The sequence below is a fragment of the Sarcophilus harrisii genome, chromosome 1 (genome assembly GCF_902635505.1).
Source record: "Sarcophilus harrisii chromosome 1, mSarHar1.11, whole genome shotgun sequence".
NCBI classification, from domain to species: domain Eukaryota; kingdom Metazoa; phylum Chordata; class Mammalia; order Dasyuromorphia; family Dasyuridae; genus Sarcophilus; species Sarcophilus harrisii.
This window is the reverse complement of record NC_045426.1, coordinates 328402691-328425982: the sequence shown is the minus strand read 5'-3', so window position 1 is coordinate 328425982 and position 23292 is coordinate 328402691. Positions and strand designations below refer to the sequence as shown.

Below are 23292 nucleotides of genomic sequence, written 5' to 3'. Positions count from 1 at the left end.
TGTTTTACAGTTATTATTTCATTTGAGCTTCACAACACTGCTGGGAGGTGCGTGCCATTATATACTGCATTTTTGCAGATGAGGAAACTGAGGCAAATTGAAGTTAAATGTATCATATACCTACCAAGTCTCTAAGGCTCACTGTGCAAATTAAGTCTTCCAGACCCAGCACTTTATGCATTGTGCTACCCAGAATGTTAATTCTAAAATTATGCAATTGAACTCAATTTTTAAAAAGTGATTGAGCCAAAATTTGCAGTAACAGTTTCTTCACTATCCATTTCACTTTCAACAAACTCGACCTTTTTGCTTGAATGGCATCTCTGCTAAGAATTCATTTTTTGATTGAAGTCCTCAATCTGTACATCTAGCACGTAACACTTCTACTCCTCATACTTGTTTGCAAATCTTTTTGCAAGTTGTCTTTTTCTTTTGCTTCACCTGCATGTTGTATATTATTCTGTATCATAGATTTAGGCATTTGGCCATATTGTTGTATTTAGAATAGTTATGATATGGCTTTATGCTATTCAATTACAATACATTTTTTATTTTTATGTAAGAGAAAGCCACTTCTTTTCTGTATATTTGCAATGTATCTATCCGAAATATTTTCATCTTTGTCCATTTTGTTAAAGGTTCTAAAATTAACATGATTGTTGGCAATATGATATACAGCAGCACATCCCATTCACAGAAAATGTTAGATAAGTACAGATTGTTGTTAGTAAGCATGTTAAACCTCTCAACTAACTCAAATATGTGCCAACTAACTCATGGCACATTAACCAAATTTTGGCTTGATTAAATGTGACCTGGCATCATTTTATAATTCACACTAAATCAAATTTTGCATTATTAAAAATTGCATTAAAAATCTCAACTTAGCTGTAGATTGTTTTTCTTTCATAGTCACTCTACTGTTATTCCTTTAATATTCATTTTTACCTCCGAAATTTTATTTATCTTAATATCATAGGGTATAAAACACTTTGTAAAATAGAAAGCAAAACATATAGATATGGATACACATGGAATTATTTATTCTTTTCCTCTTGCTTTACCTATTTCTTGGAATAGCATTTGGTCCTCTGAAATCATTGCGTAAACTACTAGATAACAGAGAGCCAGACTCAGCGTCAGGAAGATTTAGGTTAAAATTCTGCTTTAACATATATTGGCTATGTATGGGACTGTTTCTACATATTGGTAGGAGAAACTTCATCACTAGGAGTTCCCCAAACCAGTAACATTATAGTTCTGATCCAAATAATATCTTAGAGGTGTTCTGTGAATGATTTAAAATTGATTCTTACATGTCATGCTCAATTCTCTACCAAACATCCACTCATTCCTTTATTAAAAATACATTTATTAAGTATGTATTATGTGCAAGTCACTGTGATGAGCATAGATCTCTTTGTCATATTTCTCTATTCTATCTTAGAGATCTGGGTATTCATGCATTCACCTCTACAAGAACTGTTCTCACCAGAAATGTCCCTTAGGTTATGGTGAATCAAAGAGATTACCCTAGGACTTCTATTTTATGAGCCTTTGTACCTGGTAGTTAAGAATGACACTAAGAGGTAGTTGTTGGAAGAGGAGGTGGCTCATTTGTTGTCACTTCAACAAACCATAGAGTTATATTCATGTTTTCCATAATTCCCATTTCTACCTACAGTTAAAAAAAAAAAAAACAAATAGGGCTTCCCTTACCTGCTTCCTTAATAGTCATTTAGTAGCCCCACTATAAACATTATTCCTTTATTTTTACTTGTTCTACCCTTTATTTACTTTCTAAGGCTGCCTTTCTGGAATGTTCATCTTAATTTCATTTTACCTGGATGGAAATGAACTTTTGATTTCCTAGATCCCATCTCTCCCCAATATGATTCTAGAATTCATAGCTTCTTAAGTGACAACTTTGATTTTCCTTAATCTGATAATATAAGGATAGCTAGCACTGAAGCCCAGCTTTTGATTCAAATAAAAATTAAACTGAAAATTATGATTATGTTACAATATGACAAACTTCTCATAAGGCATGCCTAAGATGATAAAAAAGATTCTTTTCTTTTCTTTTTGCCACATTGGGAGGAGGAATACCTAGTCAAATGAATTGTCAGTCATTTTTGTGTCATGGATCTCGTTAACAGTCTGGGGAAGTCAATGGATTCCTTCTCAGAACCATGTCTTTAAGTGAATAAAATATAATGCATAGTATTACCAAGGAAAACAAGCATTAGTGAAAATAAAGATATCATTTTTCTCATTTAAGTTATTGGACCCTTCTTCTGCTTTCCCCAAAATCTATCCAAACATCTGGGGTCTCCAGATGAAAAACTCCTAAGTTCTTAAAAAAGAGGGAATGGAGGGAAAGCAGAAGTCTTTTATTATATGTATCTTATTCTTTTTCTGGTAAGTCTGACTGATGTGATTGCTAATTAGGGAGTATTAAATTTTATTAAAGATGAGATGAAAGCATTAAGGTTCAGTGAAGGACAGCTTACAGGGTAATTGATATAATTTTCTTCAGCTCCTTTTCTTTCCTGTTCCTTTATTTCTCACTTTATGTTCCTTCTCACCCAACCTATCACATGCTCTACATTATTCTCCTTTAGCTTATCTTTTCTCTTCTCTCAAGTGTTTTTCAAGCCTGTCATAGAATCCAACTAGCCAAAAGATCAAAAGCTCAAGGATGGAAATAGTTGGCCTGGATGTGGGTTTGTTTTTCTTCTTTCCCTCACCCTGACACCACAGAAAGAGTGAAGGGAAGTGGGAGGAAGAAAAAATAGATTCATGTTAATGTTTTAAAAAATAATTTTAAAGTATAGGCAAAAAGACACTGAATAAACAGATGGCTTCAGAATGTCTTCTTGCCAAAGGTAGAAAGCCCATGTTCAATGAATACTTAATCAATGAATGAATCAAAAATTCTTTTTCTAACATTTGCTTACTTTTGTGTGTATTAAATGAAGGAAAACACTTGTGAAGAGTCTGAGATACTCACTGCGGACACAGCAACAGTCCTTCCTGGTGGTCCTGGTGGCCCAGGTGGCCCTGGTGGCCCTATTAAACTATCTCCATTACGCCCCTTTTCACCCTGGTTCAGGAAAGAAAAGATGTCAAAGAAAATAGTCATCAAATTCACATTTGCATAATGTAAATAGAAATGAGAGCCAGAATTAAACCTAACAATCACTTTGGGATCTGTGAACTTACCTTAAGCCCTTGGTCCCCTTTTTCTCCTTTTGGACCCTGTAGAAAATGAAGGGAAAAGCCCACTAAATTTACTGAAAAATTCTTTGAGACTTCTTATTCTTTCTTCTTCTACTCATCTATTCCAGGACTTCATTACCTTTCTTCTAGAGTACTGGAATATCAATCAAACATTTAACATGAGATCTCTTTACAATCCATCCTAGCCACACCTGCCAAAATAATCTTCCTAATTCATATGTCTGATTAGTTTCTTCCCCTACTCAAAAACCTTCAATGATTCCCCATTGCCCGTAGGACAAATATAAACAATTTACGCTTGATATTTAAGACTTCATCGAACTATCTGTGGTGTTCTTTCACAGGTATATTTCATCTTTCTGTCCTTCATGCAATCTATATTCCAGCCAAACTAATTGTTTGCTTATTTTGTCTTGTTCTTTCACAAGACAATTTGTGTGACCTCACTCACACTAGAAGTAATCAAACAAACCATGCTGACCATTTCCCCTAGATTTTGGCTTCTACTTTGAGTGGGAAGTTAGATTGATATTAAATATTATATTAGATATCTAATGATATATTATTTATACATATTTATTTTATTTATCATACAAATATTTATATAAAACATATAACAACATATTAGATATTATAGCTCTAAGATGTTATGATTCCATTTCTATGGTTTCATGTCCATAAATAAACCTATTATCTTTTCTCCCAAACTAGACCCTTTCCACTCAAAGGTGAACCAAGTGAGCTGGTTGTTAAATATCATCAAGCCACATCTTTCCCCTCATCTTTCCTATTTTCATAAATGATGACAAAAACAATAACAAATTCTTCACACCCAAACTCTAGAATTATCTTTAATTCTTGCTTATCTTGTTGATTTTTTTTTTACCTTTGTGAGTTTTTGCTTTTCTTCATATCAGAATTCAGTGTGTCTTTCACATAGTAGATACTTAATAAATGCTTACTGACTTTATTGATTTGTGTTGTCTCTGATTTCTCTTCCTTTCCAATTCTAGTTATTACCCCAGCATGTCTTCATAGTCTTATGCCAAAATTATTACAATATTTTTCAAACCAATCACCCTTCTCAATATCTTTTTTCTTTAATCCATAGATAAATTAGATAAATTTTCCTTAGCAATAATTTCATCAATAATTTTTTTCTTTTTATTAGTTAAAAAAGTCTAATACCTTTCTATTTCTATACTGAGATTTTGTATTTAAAGCCATGATGTTTCCATCTTGTAGTTTTGTTTCTTTGTTGTCCTATAAACGTTTTTTAGAAATTATATATCCAATAGTATAGTATCACTTTCTCTATCATTAATAGTTCCCAATATAAGCACTCACTTCCAGCTAATTTTGCTTACTTACTTTCAGACCAATATCTATTCTTGTCTCTACCCCTTTGTTCACAGTATTCTCTTTCTATATTCCTTTATTATCAGCCTCTATCTTAGCCTGTCCCCCATCTTCCAACTCGAATCTCCAATTCTAGTTTGTTTGATGAAGTTTTCTCTGACCATTCTACCCCATGATGATTTGTGAACCTGAACAACAAAATTTCTATGAATCATTTTACAGATTATTCAAAGATGAGAATAGCTGATATGTTTGATGACATGATTTATACTAGTAGAAATCGTAGTGAATCAATTTTGTAGTGTCTTAATATTTACAAAGCACTGGGAAATGACTGACAATGATAAAAATATAATAAGGGTTAAAATGAAAAATCATATATTGTGGTTCAAATAATCAGTTGTAAGTTGTTAGTTGCTGATTTAACAGCGATTTTTTTGTGTGTGTGGTGGTGGAACTTTAGGGATGTGACAAATTTCTGCTTTTCTCCTAGAGTGGATCTTCTGGTTTTAGATTTATCCTATATCTAAGAATTGTGCATAGGACTAGCCTAATCTTTAACCTCCAGTGACTGGACCATTTCAAGACCTCTTAATCTCTCCAACCTCAGTTGATAGCTTTCTGTCAGAACATTAGACAGGATTCCACTAATTCACAAGTCACTGTATTTGTTGGACAGCTGTAATTATCACAAGTATCTTCTATATTGCTGTGCTTTCATCAGTATATTTAGAGATTTCCCCTTCCAATGGAGATTACAGTCTCTTCAACTCATCACTCTTTATTCTGAGACATTGAGGGGTAAAGTGAATTTGCTCTAGGGTCACACAGCCAGTATATGTCAGAGGTGGAAGTTAAAATCACTTGCGACCCAAAAGCCAGTTTCTTTCCAACTATACTATGCTGCCTTTCTCCTTTTTCTTTCTTTTAAAAAAATCTTCATTCTATTTTTAATTTATGGAATAAAAAAAGCATTTCCATAATATGAAACTGTGAATCTATTATGAACAACTTGCTATTCTTTTTAAATATATGATAAAGTTATCATGTAAATTTCCCTCCCCCCTTTTTCTTTTATTAGAATGAAACCTGTAACTTCCATCCTATGGTTCTGGTTTGACTGTTTGAAACTACAGATGGGACATCTTATTTCCCTTCCACATGATAGCTCTTTAAATATTTGAAAGCTAGGAACATGTTCTTCTAAATTCTTTTCTTTTTCAGGCTAAATTGTATCTCGATCTTTGGAACTCAGGACCTAGCCAGAAATGAGATACATATAATTCCCACACTGAGACGAGCAAGGACCAATTCGTAGATAATGTCAGGGTATGGTTCCTCTGTGAAGAATGTTCATATCCTACAGATGCCTAAAATGATTACTCTGAAGGGAATTTCCCTATGATAAGGAGCAGTTAGTCAAAATGACCAACAAAGGGCCTTTAACTTTTTGCTGGGATTTTAAAATCAAAGCAATTATAGGGCCCTTACTCTTTGGATGAAATGGCTTCAAATTCAGTGAATTGCTTCGGATGTTTATACTGGGGTGATTAACTGTTTATAAGCTCTTCCAGATGTAAAAAAAAATTCTTAGCCACTTGACAGCATTTTTATTATCTCAACTGAATCAAACTAGAGACAACTCAAGATTAGCTTCTTAGCTTAGGAGCCCTTACATGATTATGGGGTCCCTTCTTAGATCATTTTTTGGGTATGGCTACTAATGAGAAATTCCAGATTAGAAAGTGAAAATTAAAAAAGAGAGAGACTTGTCTGTTTCAGGACTTAGGAAAAATCATTACATCTGATTTATGAGTGTCTGATCTGAAGGGAATCAGTTCATATCAGCTTTCCAGGGGCTCTTAAAATAAGCACTTAAATTTTACTAGCTCATGTCTGCTTTTCATGAGACAGATACCTCATAGATACTTTCTTAAGCAGCCAAGACTATGAGCTTGGGAGTCATTTGTGGAACTAAAGGGTCATATCAAATGACAGGATTGTTTAATTAACATTTATGAGCCGGGGATGTTTATAAACAATTCCTGGTAGTTTTCCGCCTAAGTAGAAAACAGTGTGGAGATGACAGAGTTATCAGGAAAGCAGTTGACCAGGGTTGTTGTGTATATGTATGGATGTGAGTTTCTTGATGGTCCACAGGCCTTATGTAATGTTTACATCGTATTCCCCTGGGGGAAAAAAGGGATGACAGTGACCAATAAACTCTGCTTTGTGGTTTATCATGAAAATTTGTCTTCTCTGCTTTATGGAGGTTATAAATCCCTCCTGGCAGTTAACAGTGCCTATATTCTTATATTCTGCACTATCATTATTCCTTCAATAATATTTAATAACCTCAATAAAGGACAAAGTATATTAAATATGAGTAAACTCTGGGAAAATAGAAACTAAAAAAAAAGCACCTTAGTTCACTGAGTAGGGTTTTCACCTTGAAAAGCACTTCATATAATTCCTATAGACAAAGCTGTGTCTAATGAGGGGCTTTAGTACATTTTGGACAATCTATCCATCGTAAATTGGATTGATCTTTCATTTAGAACTTCAAAATTCCATAGATTCTTATCTCATAAATAATAATAATGTCTTTATAAGATAGTAGTAGGCATTATGGAAATTATACAGATGGGAAAGTAGAGGCATAAAGTAGGCAAACTATTTACAATAACCAGTGAATTATGGATAAAGTCAAGGCTTCTCCTTTATGTCTATTTTCCCTCCTCTTTCCCACTTCCAGTTTCCAACTCTCAAGTAATATCCACAGAGATTCTATTTCTGAAGAGATCAAGTCACTTAAAATTCTGATTTTAAAAATAAACTTACACTTGGCTCTGTTGGTCCTGCAGGTTTGTGTTCACTCAACAGTCTAATGCTTCCAGAGCCTTCTATATCCTAGAAAAAAAGAAAAATATATATAGATCAAATAATCAAAACTAGTTATTGATTTTACCCACAATTTTTCCAAGATTTTCTTGCATAGGAACTGGAAATTGAATGGATGTTCATCAGTTGGGGAATGGCTTAATAAGTTATGGTATGTGAAGGCAATGAAATATTATTGTTCTATAAGAAATGATGAGCAGGTTGATTTCAGAAAAGCCTGGAAAGACTTACATGAACTCCACTTAGTGAAGTGAGCAGAAGCAAGAAAACATTATATACAGTAACAACAAGATTATGTGATGATCAACTGTGATGAATTTGGCTCTTTTCAACAATAAGGGAATTCAAGACAATTCTAATAGATGTGATGGAAAGTGCATCTATATCCAGTGAGAGAACTATGGAGATAGAATGTGGATCAAAGCATAGTATTTTCACCTTTTTGTTGATGTTGTTGTTGTTTGTTTGCTTGTTTTTTTTTTCTTTCTTGTGTTTTTTCCCCTTTGATCTGATTTTTCTTGTGCAGAATGGTGAATATGGAAATATATTTAGAAAAAATGCACATGTTTAACCTATATCTGATTGCTTGCTGTCTTGAGGTGAGGGAAGTGAGAAAGGGAGTGAGAAAAATTTAGAATACAAGGTTTGGCAAAGGAATGTTGAAAACTCTCTTTATATGTATTTGGAAAAATAAAATACTATTAATTAAAAAAAATGTTTTACCTGGGACAGTTAAACTGGGACAGGACCAGCCCAGGAATATGGAGGGTACATAACATCATAGATAGAAAGCAGATCTTAGAGCCACATTTTAGTTCTCCAACACAGGGATTATACATGGATAAGTTATTTAGCCTTTCAATGCTTTAGGTGATACTCTAAACTATGAAGATGGGGCCATGAATTGGCAGAAGGAGTTTGTTCCTTATACCAATAAAATCAAATTCTAATGCCTGTATGTATCCTTTTATCACTTAGTTGAATCATTTACTTAAAAGTAAAAACTGGGATGTTAGTCAAAGAAAAGACAGAAAGATGGATTGTGGAGAACTTTGAATGTTAAATTAAAAAGAAGTTATTTATTTGAAAGATACAGGTGAGACCCTGAAAGTTTTAGATCAAACAAATGAGAAGGGGAGCCCCATGGTGCCTGGGAGGAGTATTTGTGTATATGTATATATCTATATCTATATCTATCTATCTATCTATCTATGTTTGTGCATGTATGTATGGGCACATACATGTCCATACAATGTCCAGAAATATTAGTAATATAAAAATAGGAAGCAGCAATAAAACTCATTCAACTAAAGATGACTAGGTCTTTGTCATGAAAAATGATTGGAGAGGGGAAAGAGACTAAAGGGAAACACTTATAAACAGTTAAGAGTAAGAGCCTTATCAACACGAGAGCCAGGAATCATTTCACTCACCATCATAGATTTGTTCCATTCTACCATTATTGGTACACAAGGGGAATTTATACCAGGAATATTTTTTCCTCAATAATATTTTCTTTTCCCAAATGCACTAAAGATAGTTTCCAATATTCACTTTTGCAAGATTTTGTGTTTCAAGTTTGTCTCCCTCTCTCCTTTACATTCTACTTCCCTAAGATAGCAAACAATCCGATATAAGTTAAACATGTTCAGTCCTTTTAAACACATTTCCATATTTCTCATGTTGTACAAGAAAAATCAGACAAAAGGGAAAACCATGAGAAAAAAAGCATACAAACAAACTGACAAAAAAGGTAAAAAAAATACTATGCTTCCATCCACATTCAGTCGCCATAGTTGTCTCTCTGGATGTGGATAGCATTTTCCATTCCCAATCTACTGGGATTATCTTGAATCATTACATTGCTGAGAAGGGCCAAATCTATCACAGTTGATCATCATATAATTTGGGTGTTATTGTGAACAATGTTCTCTTGATTCTGTTCACTTCACTCAGCATCAGTTCATGTAAGTTTTTCCAGGCTTTTCAGAAATCAGCCTATCAGGAATATTTGTGAAAAGAGAAAAGCTCTTGCTGTCAGTAGTCAATGAAATTGGCTGCTTGGTGTCAGAGTGAATAAAGCACCAATCTTGAAGAAAACCTGACTTGGAATTCTCCTGCAGACCCTCACTAGTTCATCCCACTCTAGGCAAGTAAATTCTCTCCTCTCATCTTCAGTTTCACTTGTAAAATGAAGTGGATTGGACTTGGCTTCTGAAGTTCCTTTTAGCATTAAATCTATGATCCTGTGATTGTGGAGATTTGATGGTTTGGAAAAAAAAGAGTTAGATCCAGATAAGTCCATTGCACAATATTTTATGTTCCCAGGAGACTCCTCAAATGTAGGGATGACTTTCTGTGAATTTCTCAAGATGCTGCTCTGTGGAAAGGTATCAGGGATGCTGTGGGTATGTCCATTTCCCTTTCTTCTCATACTGTGTACTATGAATCTTCTCATGAGTGTACTATGGATATGTCTAGGACCTTCCTTGTGAGTGGAGATCAGCTGATAGCACAAGCAAGTCTGTGACTTTTGAGGTTTCAATTGATCATTTTAAGCTAGAAAAGCCTGTGGGATGGATACCTGGTTGAAAATAGCCAATAAATAGCTAAAAACATGAAACTAAAGCTCAAATAAGATATGAGATCAGATATGTACACTTAGAAGTCATTTGCATAGGACTAGTAGTTGAAATGATAATAACTTAAATTTATAATTTTAAGCCTGAATGTCAGATATCCTTGGCAATATTATAATTAATAATAATAATATTAACAATAATAATAGCTAGGATTTATAGCATTCTTTAATATTTGTGAAGTGCTCATTTTATTCTCAGAATAACCCTGAGTGGTAGGTTATTTCTATTTTTCAAATGAGGAAACTGAGACAGAGAGAGTATAAATGGCTTTAAGTAGGATTTGAATTTAATTCTTCATGACTCCAAGTTCACTAGTCTGACTATGAACCACTGAGTTGCTTTCTAATGGTTTTGAAGTGTGTATGTGTATGTATGTGTGATGCTTGTTATCTCTGATATTATGTCAAGAGAATTAGAAGAAAGTTCTTATAAGTTTTCTTCTATGGAAGATCTATGGGGGAAATGGGAGAGTCACTCAGAATCAGTAGGCATGGATGGGTTATAATATCCATCAGAAGAGGAAGTTCTCATATTGATGACATCCCAGTCTGTCATGTACTGAGGTTGTCTTTAGGATGTCTAAAAGGTAAAGGTATCAACATAACTCTAAACATAGGGACTGGACAGAATTGTAAAGTAGGAGTAGGTCTACTGAATGCTCGGGGTGAGGGATTAGAATGGCATTTTTCATTCTAAAGAAACCACTGTACCAATGAGAAGAATCATAGGCCTTCATTTGATTCGTTCTTAGCTAGAAAACAAAACAGATAAGAGTATTAGACTTAAAATCATGAAGATTTGAATTGAAATTCTCCTTCAGATTCTTAGTAACATAATCCTAGACAAGTCTTTAAATTCTCTTAGCCTCAGTTTCTTTATCTTGTAAGTTGGGGATAATAATAGTACTTGCTTTATAGGATTGTTATGAGAATCAAATGAAAAATATGTACAAAGCCCTTCCCAAACCTTAAAGAGCTATGTAACATGCTAAGTGATAATATTATTAATAAAAACAATTAAGCAAATAGTCCTTTGTTTAAATATTGAATAAGTAGAAGTATGTGGATATGGCAACTTTTCCTTTTTTGACTAAGTGATTTATGCAACATAATAACAACAATAATGAAAACAGTTAGCAATTTTATTCAACTTAATATGCATTTATTAAGCATCTGTTACATGAGAAGCACTATACAAGACTTGGGGGTACAAAGACAGAAACAAAATACCACCAATATTTACTTCTACTTTGAAATTATTTTTCTTAAAATAATAACTGTAAGGATAGTACTGCAAATACTATTGTCTCCCTTTTTTAAATGATTTAACAGGTTCAGAGATGTTAAATGATTGTCAAAGATCAAATATAATAAGTTTCAGAGGTAGGCTTGAACCCAGATTTTTTTATTCTATTATTTTTCAGAAAAAGGTGTGCTGGACAGTCCCTTCATGGCTCTGTCTCCACCTAACTTTTCTACTCATGCATTCCTTGTATTATTCTTTCAGACTAAAGTGGAGTAAGAACATCGCTTAGTCTCATTTTTAATCAAACCTGGAGGACAGTAGCATAAAAACTTTTGTCCACAATACTATTGACAGGGGTTATAGAAATCTCATGAGGATATTATTCTATTCTTAAGTCTAATCATCATTTAATAGCAGGCTAACAGATGGATGCCAAGGAAGAAGTAGAGGAAAAGAAAGGAAATTATTCTCAATTCTGCATTATCTTTTGCAGGAGAGTCAAAAGGGAATTGCTTGGATTTATTGATGCTTCAAAGAGTCACGATTTTGTTCATCTGCATCTTCTATCCCTTGATGCAGAATGAAGCATCTAACTCTCTGAATTAGTAGACAGTTTCATAAGTTACTTTGCCCCAAAAACCAAACACTTCACGATCTGGTAAATAACATGCTGACAAATCTCCCCAAACTTCACCAAGCTATTCCTCAGATGAGAGACATGTAATCTGTCAGCAGTAAAACAAAAAGACATTCTTCTACTTTGGTGCATATTCAAATTGTAGTTTTGGAGAAACCACAGTTTATCTTAATGCCACAATGATCCATTAGAAGAAGATTGATTATCTGATTATGTATTACATATTACATATCTGATTACATAGTACATAATTTAATTAAGGACCCACCACAATAATAAAAATTATGATAATAGCTAGGATTTATCTAAATATTTTATGGCTTGCAAAGTTCTTTACATTTTATTTGATCTCCAGAACAACTCTGGAAAGTAGATGCTACTATTAGTCCTATTTTACAGATAAAACAAAGGTTGTGGCTACTTAGTTACCTCAAGCTACTTAATAGTACAAGATAATTATTCTTATAAGGTGAATGAAGAGTTACTCCTTTTAAAATAGTTTTTTCATATTTCAAATAAGCTGACTAACTCAAAAGATACAAAGAATTTAGAAAGCATTTTGTTGTTTTTTTTATTGTTATCCTATGTCAACTTCCATTTGGCTAGTTTCAGGGAAGGCTGCAGTGATAAAATCCATAAATATTGTGTTCCCAAAGATTACTTTTTCTATACATAACAGTTGCTAATTGGTGGCACAAATAGCTGACGGGCAGATTTTTAATTTGTAAATTAAGAAAACCTAACAGAATCTGAAAAGCAAAATGCATGCAATTAGTTACACAGAAAGCAATGCTACTGGGGACATTTTGTCCTGTGTAAACTAAGATCAGTGGAGCAGAGGCAGACCCTTTCTACAGTCAAATCATGTCATAATTTATGGAGCAGAATAGGGGTTAGGTGTGGGATGTCTGGAACTAATTTGTGGTTGGCTTCAGGCAATTGGCCTAATGCTGTTATTGGGATTTGGGGACATTATAGAATCTTGTATACAGTATGTGCTCAATCAATACTTGTTGAATTAGCTGATAAGGTTTTAAGATTATCCCAAAATCACTAAGTAGTTTTGCTATGCAGGAGGCACCTATACTGGGAGCAAAACCTAAAGAAAATGAAATCCTATTTGAGTCAGTATTAGTACACCAGAAGTGAGAAAAGAGAGTGCATGAAATCAGTCTTGTTTATTAAATTTCATCATTCTTTCATGTATATATAATTATAAAAAGAAAGATTACCTCAAATCCAAGTCCCATTGCACAGCTCTCACCAGGAGGCCCAGGAGGACCAGGGAGCCCAGGAGGGCCAGGCTTCCCAACAACCCCATCTTTCCCTGGGGGACCTGGTAATCCTCTTTTTCCAGAGTCACCCTGGAAGGCAAAGATTGATTACATTGAGAAGAGCTTAAATCAGTTGCTGAAATGATATAATATTTGCCTGGCTTGAAAAATCATTCCTTAATTTAATTAAATTGATAAATTCTATGATGGTTGTTTCCTAATATTATAGAATATCTTGAATTGTTTTTCCTCTGTTCACTGATAGATAAATTTTAAAACTAACTTGAATACATTTGTGGAAGAGATGGCAAGGAATTGAAGAAATATTTCTGATAAGTCTTCCATGTATACTGTCTTCCCATGATCTTTTTTTCAGTTATGCTACTCTACATGGGTGAGTTGCAATTTTGCATAGTTGTAGGAACCCTGAATCGATGAGATCACAGATTCATTTGAACAGTTGAGCATACTGCCTTTTGACATTCATGCTCATGACACATATGCAATTATATCTTGAACATTTCATAAAAATATCAGAATTAGAATATAAACATCTTCCTCTTTTACCTTTTCCCCGGTGGAGCCATTAGGACCTTTTTCACCCTGAAAAATAAAACGAATTCCAATTAAGTCAATATTAATAAAATAATCAGTTCCTATGAATCTCTGAGGATTTATTACTAAGTTGCAATCAATGAGGACCATCCACCTTTACAATATCCATGAAAAAGTTTCCTCTAATTTCAGATTCAATAATGGGGAGAGGGGAAAGAAACTATCATTTATTAAGCACCTTCTATATGCTAGGTACTATGTTATGCACTTTACACATTTTATCTCATCTGATCTGTACAACAATTCTGTGAAATAGGTACTATAATTACTTCCATTTTACAGTTGAAGAAACTGAGGCAGACAGATGTTATGACTTGACCACGGTCATTCAGCTAATGCATATTTGAAGCCACCTTTCATCATCAAGAAAACACTGGGAAATTCAAAGTAATCCACTTAGCTATGGTAGAGTACAGTGAAAAGAACATTGGTTTGAAACATTGGTCTGTAATCTAAAGTACTGGTCCTGCTAATAGGAAGATTTGGATTCAAATCCTGACTCTGCTTGCTAATCTGTAATCATAGCCAAGTCACTTAAGTTTCTTAATGTTTCAGTTTCTTCATCTGGAAAATAGGGAATATTCCTTAGCATATATTTCACAGGGTTATTATGGGGTGCTAGGGAAGTCATGTTTGTAAAAAGATTTCCTTCCAATCTTAAAATGATGTAGACATGTCAGATAATATTATTCAAGTTTCCTATTGCAGAATCACTGAATGCAATAGCAAGTCAGATTTATTTAGCACCTTTTAGTTTATGTAATGTTTTCCTCAGAATAACCCTGTGAAGCAGTCAAGGACTATTTTCCCAGTTGTAGAGATGAGAAAACAGGAACTTATGCAGATAAAAAGTCTTGCTCAAGATCACATTGTTAGAGAGTAGAATCTGCAGATTCTTTAAATTGACATGCTTTTGTATTTGCTTGTATAAAAAGTCTCTTCAGAACCGCTTAAGGCTATCTTTTAAACATCTAGACACAAGGACACAGATAGGACAAGATATTTAATGATGAAAGGGAACTTAGTGGTCATCTAAGGGAAGAGAGAGAGACAGACACAGAGAGAGACAGAGAGATACAGAAACAGAGAGACAGAGACAGAGATGAGAGAGAAACAGAAACAGTAAAAGCTAGGAAGAAGGGGAGAAAGAGGGAGGAATGAATGAATGAATGAACAAATGAAAAAGAGGAAACAATGTTTTCATTTTGGAGTGGTAAGGCAGCATTAAAGCTCATATAAATAATATTTCTTTTGCAAGGAAAAATATGATCACTATGAAGTCAATTCTACAAAATCAGACAACTTTTTTTTCTCCTAAAAACTTTAATTTTCATGAAAATAGAGTTGATTTAACTTAAAAAAACCTCACCATATTCAGAGCTTCCATATATAGGAAGCATGGAATAGAACTGATAGTACCTCTCACAAGTAATCTCCATCTGCTCTGATTTTATATGGTGTTCTTTTGATTTGTATTGCCTACACCTCTCACAGTTGCTAAAAGGAAGGCATTTGTAAATTTTAAAGTTTGTAGAAATATGACTCATATGAATTACTATATTTGTTATTACATGCAAGAAAACTATAGGTAATAGACAATAGCCTTTATTTCCAAAAGTTCAAGATTTGGAAACTTTCTTTATTTTTTGTTTTATTAGTATCCACTTTTTGATCTCGATCTTACCTTTTCTCCTTTCATTCCTGGAAGGCCAGCAGCTCCATTAAATCCTGGATGACCATCAGGACCCTATTGAAATCAAAAAAATTTATGAGACCAAGTTATCCCACATAAAATAAATGAATCATTATGAGCAGACCTAAACCAAGTTTCTGAGATCAATTAGCTTTTCAAGGTGTGTGCTGTCTTCAATGCTGCATTCTAATATTTTACCTGTTAGAGGGCTTATATCCAGAATCATTAAAAAGATATTAACAATTATATAGATCAATAGATGAAGAAACAGAAACCCAGAGATTAATAAATTCATTCAAGTTCATTCAAGATAAGAAGCAGATAGGTTGAAGTTCAAAATCTAGAATTTTAAATTACAAATCTAGTTCTCTTTCTATTATACTACATTGCTTTTGTACTTCATTTTTATTTCCACAGAGGCATTGGCCACATCTACAAAAGGTGGAGCCACTGGCTAAAAGGGTTTAAGTAAAAATATTGTTTTTGGTGACTATACAGAAGCAGAAAAAAATTATTTGGTGGCATATGTATAGTTTATGAGATGGGCAGTTCTTAAGCCTGAAAATAAAAGATCCAAATGATCTTTGGATCCTGAGCAAAAAAGTAGAATCTCAAGAGAAAAACCTTGAAATTAAACCTTAACTTTTTTTTTTTTAATCCTGAGGCAATTGGGGTTAAGTGATTTACCCAGGATTATACAGCTAAAATGTGTTAAGTGTCTGAACTCATATTTGAACTCAGGTCCTCCTGACTTCAGGGCCGGTGCTCTATCCACTGTACCACCTAGCTGTCCTCCTTAACTTGTTTTTAAGAAAATCACAAATTCCCTGTAAAAATAGTTGTCTCTTTGGTATCTTCTACATCTTTCTATCAATTCTGATTAAAACTCAAACTCAGGAGGGGTTCCTAGATGGGAAATTAAAGTCAATAGAGTTCAGTTGTCTTAAGGCAACTTAGTCTTTGGCTTTAATTTTAAAAAGAAGTGAAAGTAAATCTTGGATATGCAGTGTCAATAACACACATACACACACATACACACACACACACACACACACACACACACATCACATGCTCCCCCCATTTCTTTCCTTTCCTGTCAGCTCTTACCCCATCTGTAAATGAAGTAATTTCTTACTGCTTTTCAGCTCATTTCTGCTTTTTTTGGTTGTGTTGCAAAATACCTTGATTCATTAAAAAAAAATCCAGTTGTAAAAAACTGGGTCATGTGTCTTCATTAAAACACTAATATCATGTAATATTAGTTTACTCAGAGTTAATTAATTAAGATCAACCAGAGAAAAGACACTACAAGTATGTGTTATTGTTATAAAAAATGGATCATAAGCTCTGATTCAAAAAGGGTCAAAGGGAAGAGATTGTTTTGAAATATTAAAAAGAGCTGAAAGTTGTATAGAACTTGGCTGCTCCAAAATATGTATAAACTTTAGTGATCTTGCTTAAACAGTGTTTTACCATGCAATTAGAAAGGAAATATTAATGATTGTTTTCTCTAGGATTACCTCTTTGAAAACTCAGAATAAGTTGGGAATGATAACACCAAAGCCAAAGAGAGGTCCAAGGAAATACATAGCAATACAAATTTTAGAAATTGGAGTTTAAAGTTGTAATATATGATTGTGATGAAATACACGAAGAGAAGGATGGTTTCAGAAAAACCTGCAAAAGCTTATATGGAGTATTACAAAGTGAAGTGAGGAGAACCAGGAGAACATTGCACACAGTAAAAGCAAAATTATGATGATCAACAGTGAAAGACTTGGCCATGGTGATCAAAACAATGATCCAAGACAATTTTGGATTCATAATGAAAAATATGATTTACTTCCAGAGAAAGAACTTATGAATCTCTGAGTGCAAATTGAAGCATAATTTTAAAATTTCCTTTATTTTTCTTGCTTTTCTTTTTGCAACATCGCTAATATGGAAATTTGTTACATGATTTTTCAATGATAGGGGAGGGACTAGAAGCAGGAAATTTTGAACTCAATTCTTTAAAAATGTCAAAAATCAATAAATTATAAATTTTTAAAAAGAAATTTTAGTTTAATCACAGTTGACAATACATTATCCTTTTTAATCAGTTATTTCTACTTATTGTAGGTGGTATACATAGTTGTGAAGAAACAAATCAAATTAGTAGATCAATTAGCAATACTTAGAGTATTAAAAAAGAGGAAAATGCTCACCTCTTTAAGATTGCAAATATTATCTGTGAGAATGTTCACCCTTGTGTTCTTAGGATAGATCAATCTGAAAAATGGAGTCTGGAAGTTGGATGCTTAGAGAGAAAAGCATTCCGGGTAGGCTAAAGGTCTGAAGATTTTTTTAACATGGTAAATATAATAAAATGAACGAAAGGTAATAAGAATGAACTAAGGGGCAAAACTGTGGGTATGTATTAAGAGAATTAATTTGATGTATATGGAATCCTAGAATATTAGAGCTAGAAGGAGCCTTGGAAATCAATTGATTGAACCCAAAGATAATGAAGTCAATAAAAGAAGTTATTTGGACAATTACATTAAGGCCAATCAGTGACAGAACTAGAATCACTGGTCTCAGTTTCTTTCCCAATCACACCATATGGCCAAGAGAGCTCTTCAACAAATTTTAAACACTCTATTAAATTTGAATAACAAAGTAAAATAGATAAGTAGAAAACAAGCAAGAGAGCAACTAGTTACCTTTGTTCATTGTGATAAACTATAACCAAAAGCACAGAAAAAAATCAGTGAATATAATTGATAGGCCAATATTAGTGACATCTTAGAAAAGCATGAAGAACAGCAGAGGAATTACAAAAATGGAAATAACTGTCCCATTTTTTTTAAATGGAAGGGAATTAAGTCTGAAAACTATAAGCCAGTGAATTCATTCCTGGAAAAATTCTAAACTACAATATTAAAGGTTAGGCAACATTTAGAAAAGGAAGCAATGATAAAGACCATCATAGATTTATCAAGAAAAGTCACAGCGAATTAACCATATTTCTTTTGCTAATAGTAAACCAGCATATCTAGAGTATGCTATAATCACAATTTACTTGAATTTTATTTGTGTATTTTTTCATTACATACTGTGTTTGATAAAAGCCAAGAAATATGATTTTTGTACACAAAGAATAGAAGAAGAGGATTATATGTAATGTGGATCTCTATTATATATAACATATTTTTTCTAAGTTTATGATAAATTTGGCACAGTTTCAAAGCTGTCCTGCTTGTTTGTGTATTCCTATGAACTTCTTTCTGTTATACACATTCTTAATGCTTGAATGATATTCTTTTCTTCTTAATTTTTTTGGGGGGATGGGGAATCACTAGCACTAGCATTCCTCTCTCCCCCAATAAGTGCCCCAGCTATCATAATAAATGGACAGAATCAAGAGAAAAAACAACAAAACATCAACCTACATATTGACCATTTTTCATTCTGAACCTAGATTAACTAACTTCTTGTACAATGCTTTTTTCGTTAAAACTGCCATTCACTCTATCTCTTATTTTCACCAGGCTAAGCAATCTAGAAATGGCTTAAGGTGCTGAATTAACCCAAAGAAAGAATTTGTGGTTTATTATACTCACTGGAGGGCCTGGTTCACCAGATGGTCCATCTTCTCCAGGTGAACCAGGGGGTCCTATATATAATTCAGATCCTGGTTCACCTGGAAGACCTGGTGATCCTGGTGGTCCTGGTGGTCCAGGAGGGCCCTGAAGACAAAACAAAACAAAAAACCAGAAATAATTATTGAGAATTGCTTAGTAGTCATTTCAGTCACATATGACTCTTTGTGACCCCATTTGGGGTTTTTGTGGCAAACTTACTGAAGTGGTTTGTCATTGCCTTCTCTAATTCATTTTGCAATTAGGAATTAAGGCAAATAAGATTAAGTAAGTTACATAGCTATTATGTGTCTAGACTAGATTTGAACTCAGGAAGATTCCAAGTCTATGTCTCTATCCTGTGCCACCTAGCTGCCTCTATTAAAGACTATTAAATAATTAACAAAATCAATTAGCCAAAATGTTCATGGAATGAGAAGCTCTGATTAAATGCATTTTAACTTTCATAAAGCCAGCATTTTTGTTTTAGCTATTGTCAATGAAAATCTTTTTATACTCAATATTCAACTATGGAGATAATCAGAAAGTTAAGTATTAGGTAAAGTAGAAAAGGCCAGTAATCTGGAAGGTGGCCTTGTACCCAAGATGAGAATAACTTTACTTTACAAGCTCCATTAGCCAAGTGAGCAAGGGGTTAGGATAGTTCTGAGATGTGGGAACTACAGTTAGAAACTAGTCCTAGAGGAAAGAGAAAACTGTAGAGATTTGAGAGTTGTTTCTGAATTGAGGTATCATTTAAATTCTAAGAGTTAATGAGAGTTTATAAAAAGAAAGAAAAGCAAAAACACACTAAGCTTAGTGAAAATTCACATTTAGAACACAGAAGAAGAGATAAAGAGTAAGAGAATAGTATTAATACCAGTAGTAAAAATAACTACCATTTATATGATACTATAAAACACTTTACCAATAATATCTCTTGTTATTCTCACAATACCTCTGAGAGGTAATATTTTTACTTCCATTTTACAGATGAGGAAATTGAGAAAGATCAGAGTTAAGTGACTTGGCACAGATCTGAGACCACAGGGGTCATCAAGTCCTCATTTACAAAATGAAGCTAACATACAGGGATGATAAGTGACTCATCTATTAAGTGTTAGACTGAGGGTCAGACCCAGCTCTTCTCAAGACAAATCCACTGTCTTTCCATTTTACTATGGGAGATCCAAGAAAGTTCCAATAAGGGAATAGAGTTAATGTTGGCAAATACTACAGAGATGTCAAGGAAAATGAGACTTGGTCATGACCTAAAGATGTGTATTACATGAAGGTGGAGGACATGAAGGAGAGTAGATCATGAAGAATTAGTCTACTTCATGAGAGAAATTTGTGAGAGGTGAGAAACAGCAATGCTGATAGTAATTCATCCCAGGTTTTATCATTTAATCAATTCTTATTTGGGTCCAACGTGGATTCATACTTACTCTTAGCAGTTCTCCACTGCCTTCAAAGAGAACAGAACTAGAGTCAGAATCAGAGCCAGAGCCAGAACCAGAGCCAGAACCAGCATCAAAGCCAGAACCATCAATCTCCATCACACCCTGTGACCAAGGGAAATCATTTTTAAAACTTATTTTAAATCAGCACTTTGTAAGGTTGATTATATTTTTGAAAATCTTTGGTCATTTCAATAGTTAGAGAGCTATCTAAAGAAGAAAACAGATCTTTAACAAGAACTTATTGATAACTTACTTAATAACATCAAAAGGTATTGATTTGAAACATAAAAAGCAATACAATTCTTAGCCAGTTATTCAATAACTATTCTACTATCAACAAGTATCTATGAGGTACCATGGGGATATACTAAATTATAAGGCGTGATTCCTACCGACACTTCCTCCAAGAAGTATGTCTGGAGGCAGTTTAGAATCAGAACATCTTCCTTTCATTGGCACAAGGCAAAGTGATACATGATACCAATGTACCTGAAGGTACATTGAGGAAGACTTCATGGAAGAAAAGGCTTTTGAACTTGACTTAATAGTTGTCACACAGCTGGGAATCTCATTGACTATACTTCATTTTCCACAGAAGTCCTAGTTATATCTACCTTTGTTTCCTCTTTCTATTTTTTTGTTCCTATTTACACTTAAGAGAAATGATTATTTTGCTCTCATTAATAATCAATTACTAAAATTGGGAAGACCCCAGGTTTTCCCCCTGTTCTATTTCTTTGCCAAGTCTCTCAAGGACAGGGCTGAGGGAAAACAGAACTAACATTGTCTTTACCTAACTGGCTCAGATGTAGGTGGGAGATATGGATCTCTATACGGATAGTCTCTTTTAGCCCTTCATTTCAGTGAGCTCACATCTCTTTGTAAAGTTCAACTTATTAAGTGTTAAACAATCAGAGTTCATAGTCATCCTTAGGAACACCTCTCCTTCAAGAGCACAAAAGCATTAAGTCCTATTGCCTTGACTGTTTTAGGCATTCAAGAGTTGACCTTTTATTTAAAATGCTGGCATCATTAATAACATGATTAAATTACCCAAAAATATGTCTCTCAAACTTTTTAAATGTCTACACTTGATTTGTTTAGTATCTTTTAATATGGAACCTCACCTCATCAATAAGCCTTAAGATATTATTGCCATGCTTCTTTCTTATCTTCATATAAGTGCTCTATTTATCTATCTACCATGTTTGTTTATTCTCTCAAAGACCTTTATAAATTATTTTCCCTTATAATAAACACATCATTCTTTCCTCATTAGATTTTCCTGCTAAAATGTTCAGTGATTTGACCTTTCATTATGAATTCCATGAATGTGATTTCAAGAACTGAAATAATTTATAGTTCTCAAGAGATTATATATAATTCACACATATATGTGTGAATATGTGTATAAATGTGTATAAATGCATATGTATATACATTTATAAAAGTGTATTTTATCCTCAAAGCACTTCCAAGATTTATGAATACTGTAAAGAGCTGTATCTAGCTATGTCTCTCTTTCATACATATAATCCAATGTAATAAAATAAAATGATATAGTATGATATAATATAACATTATAATATCATAATATAATCTTAAGGAACTATAGTATGTTTTGAAGGCAGATACATAGGATTGATAAAGGAAAACTTCATTCTTCTCATCTTTTAGTTTCACAAAAAATTACTATAGATTACAACATAGATAAGAACCTCACCAATGTTCCAGGAGGTCCAGATGGTCCAGGGGAACCTGGAAACCCAGGAAGACCTGGCTTTCCTTCACCAGGATCACCCTAAAGGGAAGGAAAGTCAATAAAGTTTAGACTTCTTCTACTTTCCCAGCTTCTCTTTCAGTTAGATGCTTCATCCATTTTCAAAAAACAACTAGTTGTGTCTGAGACATTACAGATCTTCAGTCAAGAATCATTCCCAAGTTTTGTCAACTGCCTACTTGATTGCCTTCCCTCAAATCTGCTACTGACCCTTATCATCACTAACCCTTCCAAATATTTATTTGAAAAGAATAGAGAAAAGAAAATGAACAAAAACCATTATCCCAGGATACTTTAGGGCTATTCATAAGGGATAATATGTATTGAGAGCTCCTTTCATAGTGATCCCTTAACTGCTAACTCTTTCTCCCCCTATTGCTTAGTTATACTACTTTGATTTCTAGCAGTTAGAGATTCATTTATGTTTACAAACAAGAGCAGATAAGGAGGTTAGAAAGAGCTATGACTAACTTCATCAATTTAAAATTTTGGCCAGGCCAGCTATTTATCAGAATAAGGGAGAAGACAGCTCCATTCCTTTTTTCTGCTTTTGGGGTGAAACATTGACATAGGCTATGTGAATGTAGCTGTATAGCTACATTAGAATCATTCTTTCTCTTCACTCTGACACCAGCATGATGAATCGGGTTAAGAATATTAGTTCAGTACACTCAGCTACATTATGGGTTAAGTAGGTTTTGGTGGGATAATCAGATAACCTATTTGTTACTTTAGGATCTGGAATATAGTATCTCCCCCCCCCCCCCCCCCCCAAAAAAAAAGACTACTCACATGAATTTTTGACACAACTGGTTTG

General features: G+C 33.7%; 1 protein-coding gene across 3 annotated transcripts in view; it reads right to left on the bottom strand.

The window, feature by feature from the left end:
* COL15A1 (collagen type XV alpha 1 chain) overlaps positions 1–23292 on the bottom strand; it is a 195569-nt gene that overhangs the window by 72753 nt on the left and 99524 nt on the right. For all 3 annotated transcript variants that reach the window (XM_031945530.1, XM_031945528.1, XM_031945529.1), the window contains exons 10-18: positions 22419–22496; positions 20681–20797; positions 19215–19340; positions 15601–15663; positions 13869–13904; positions 13260–13391; positions 7444–7512; positions 3226–3261; positions 3014–3106 (exon numbers count right to left, since the gene is read on the bottom strand). In XM_031945530.1, coding sequence (XP_031801390.1) covers positions 3014–3106; positions 3226–3261; positions 7444–7512; positions 13260–13391; positions 13869–13904; positions 15601–15663; positions 19215–19340; positions 20681–20797; positions 22419–22496 — 750 coding nt within the window. The remainder of the gene's footprint in view (positions 1–3013; positions 3107–3225; positions 3262–7443; positions 7513–13259; positions 13392–13868; positions 13905–15600; positions 15664–19214; positions 19341–20680; positions 20798–22418; positions 22497–23292) is intronic.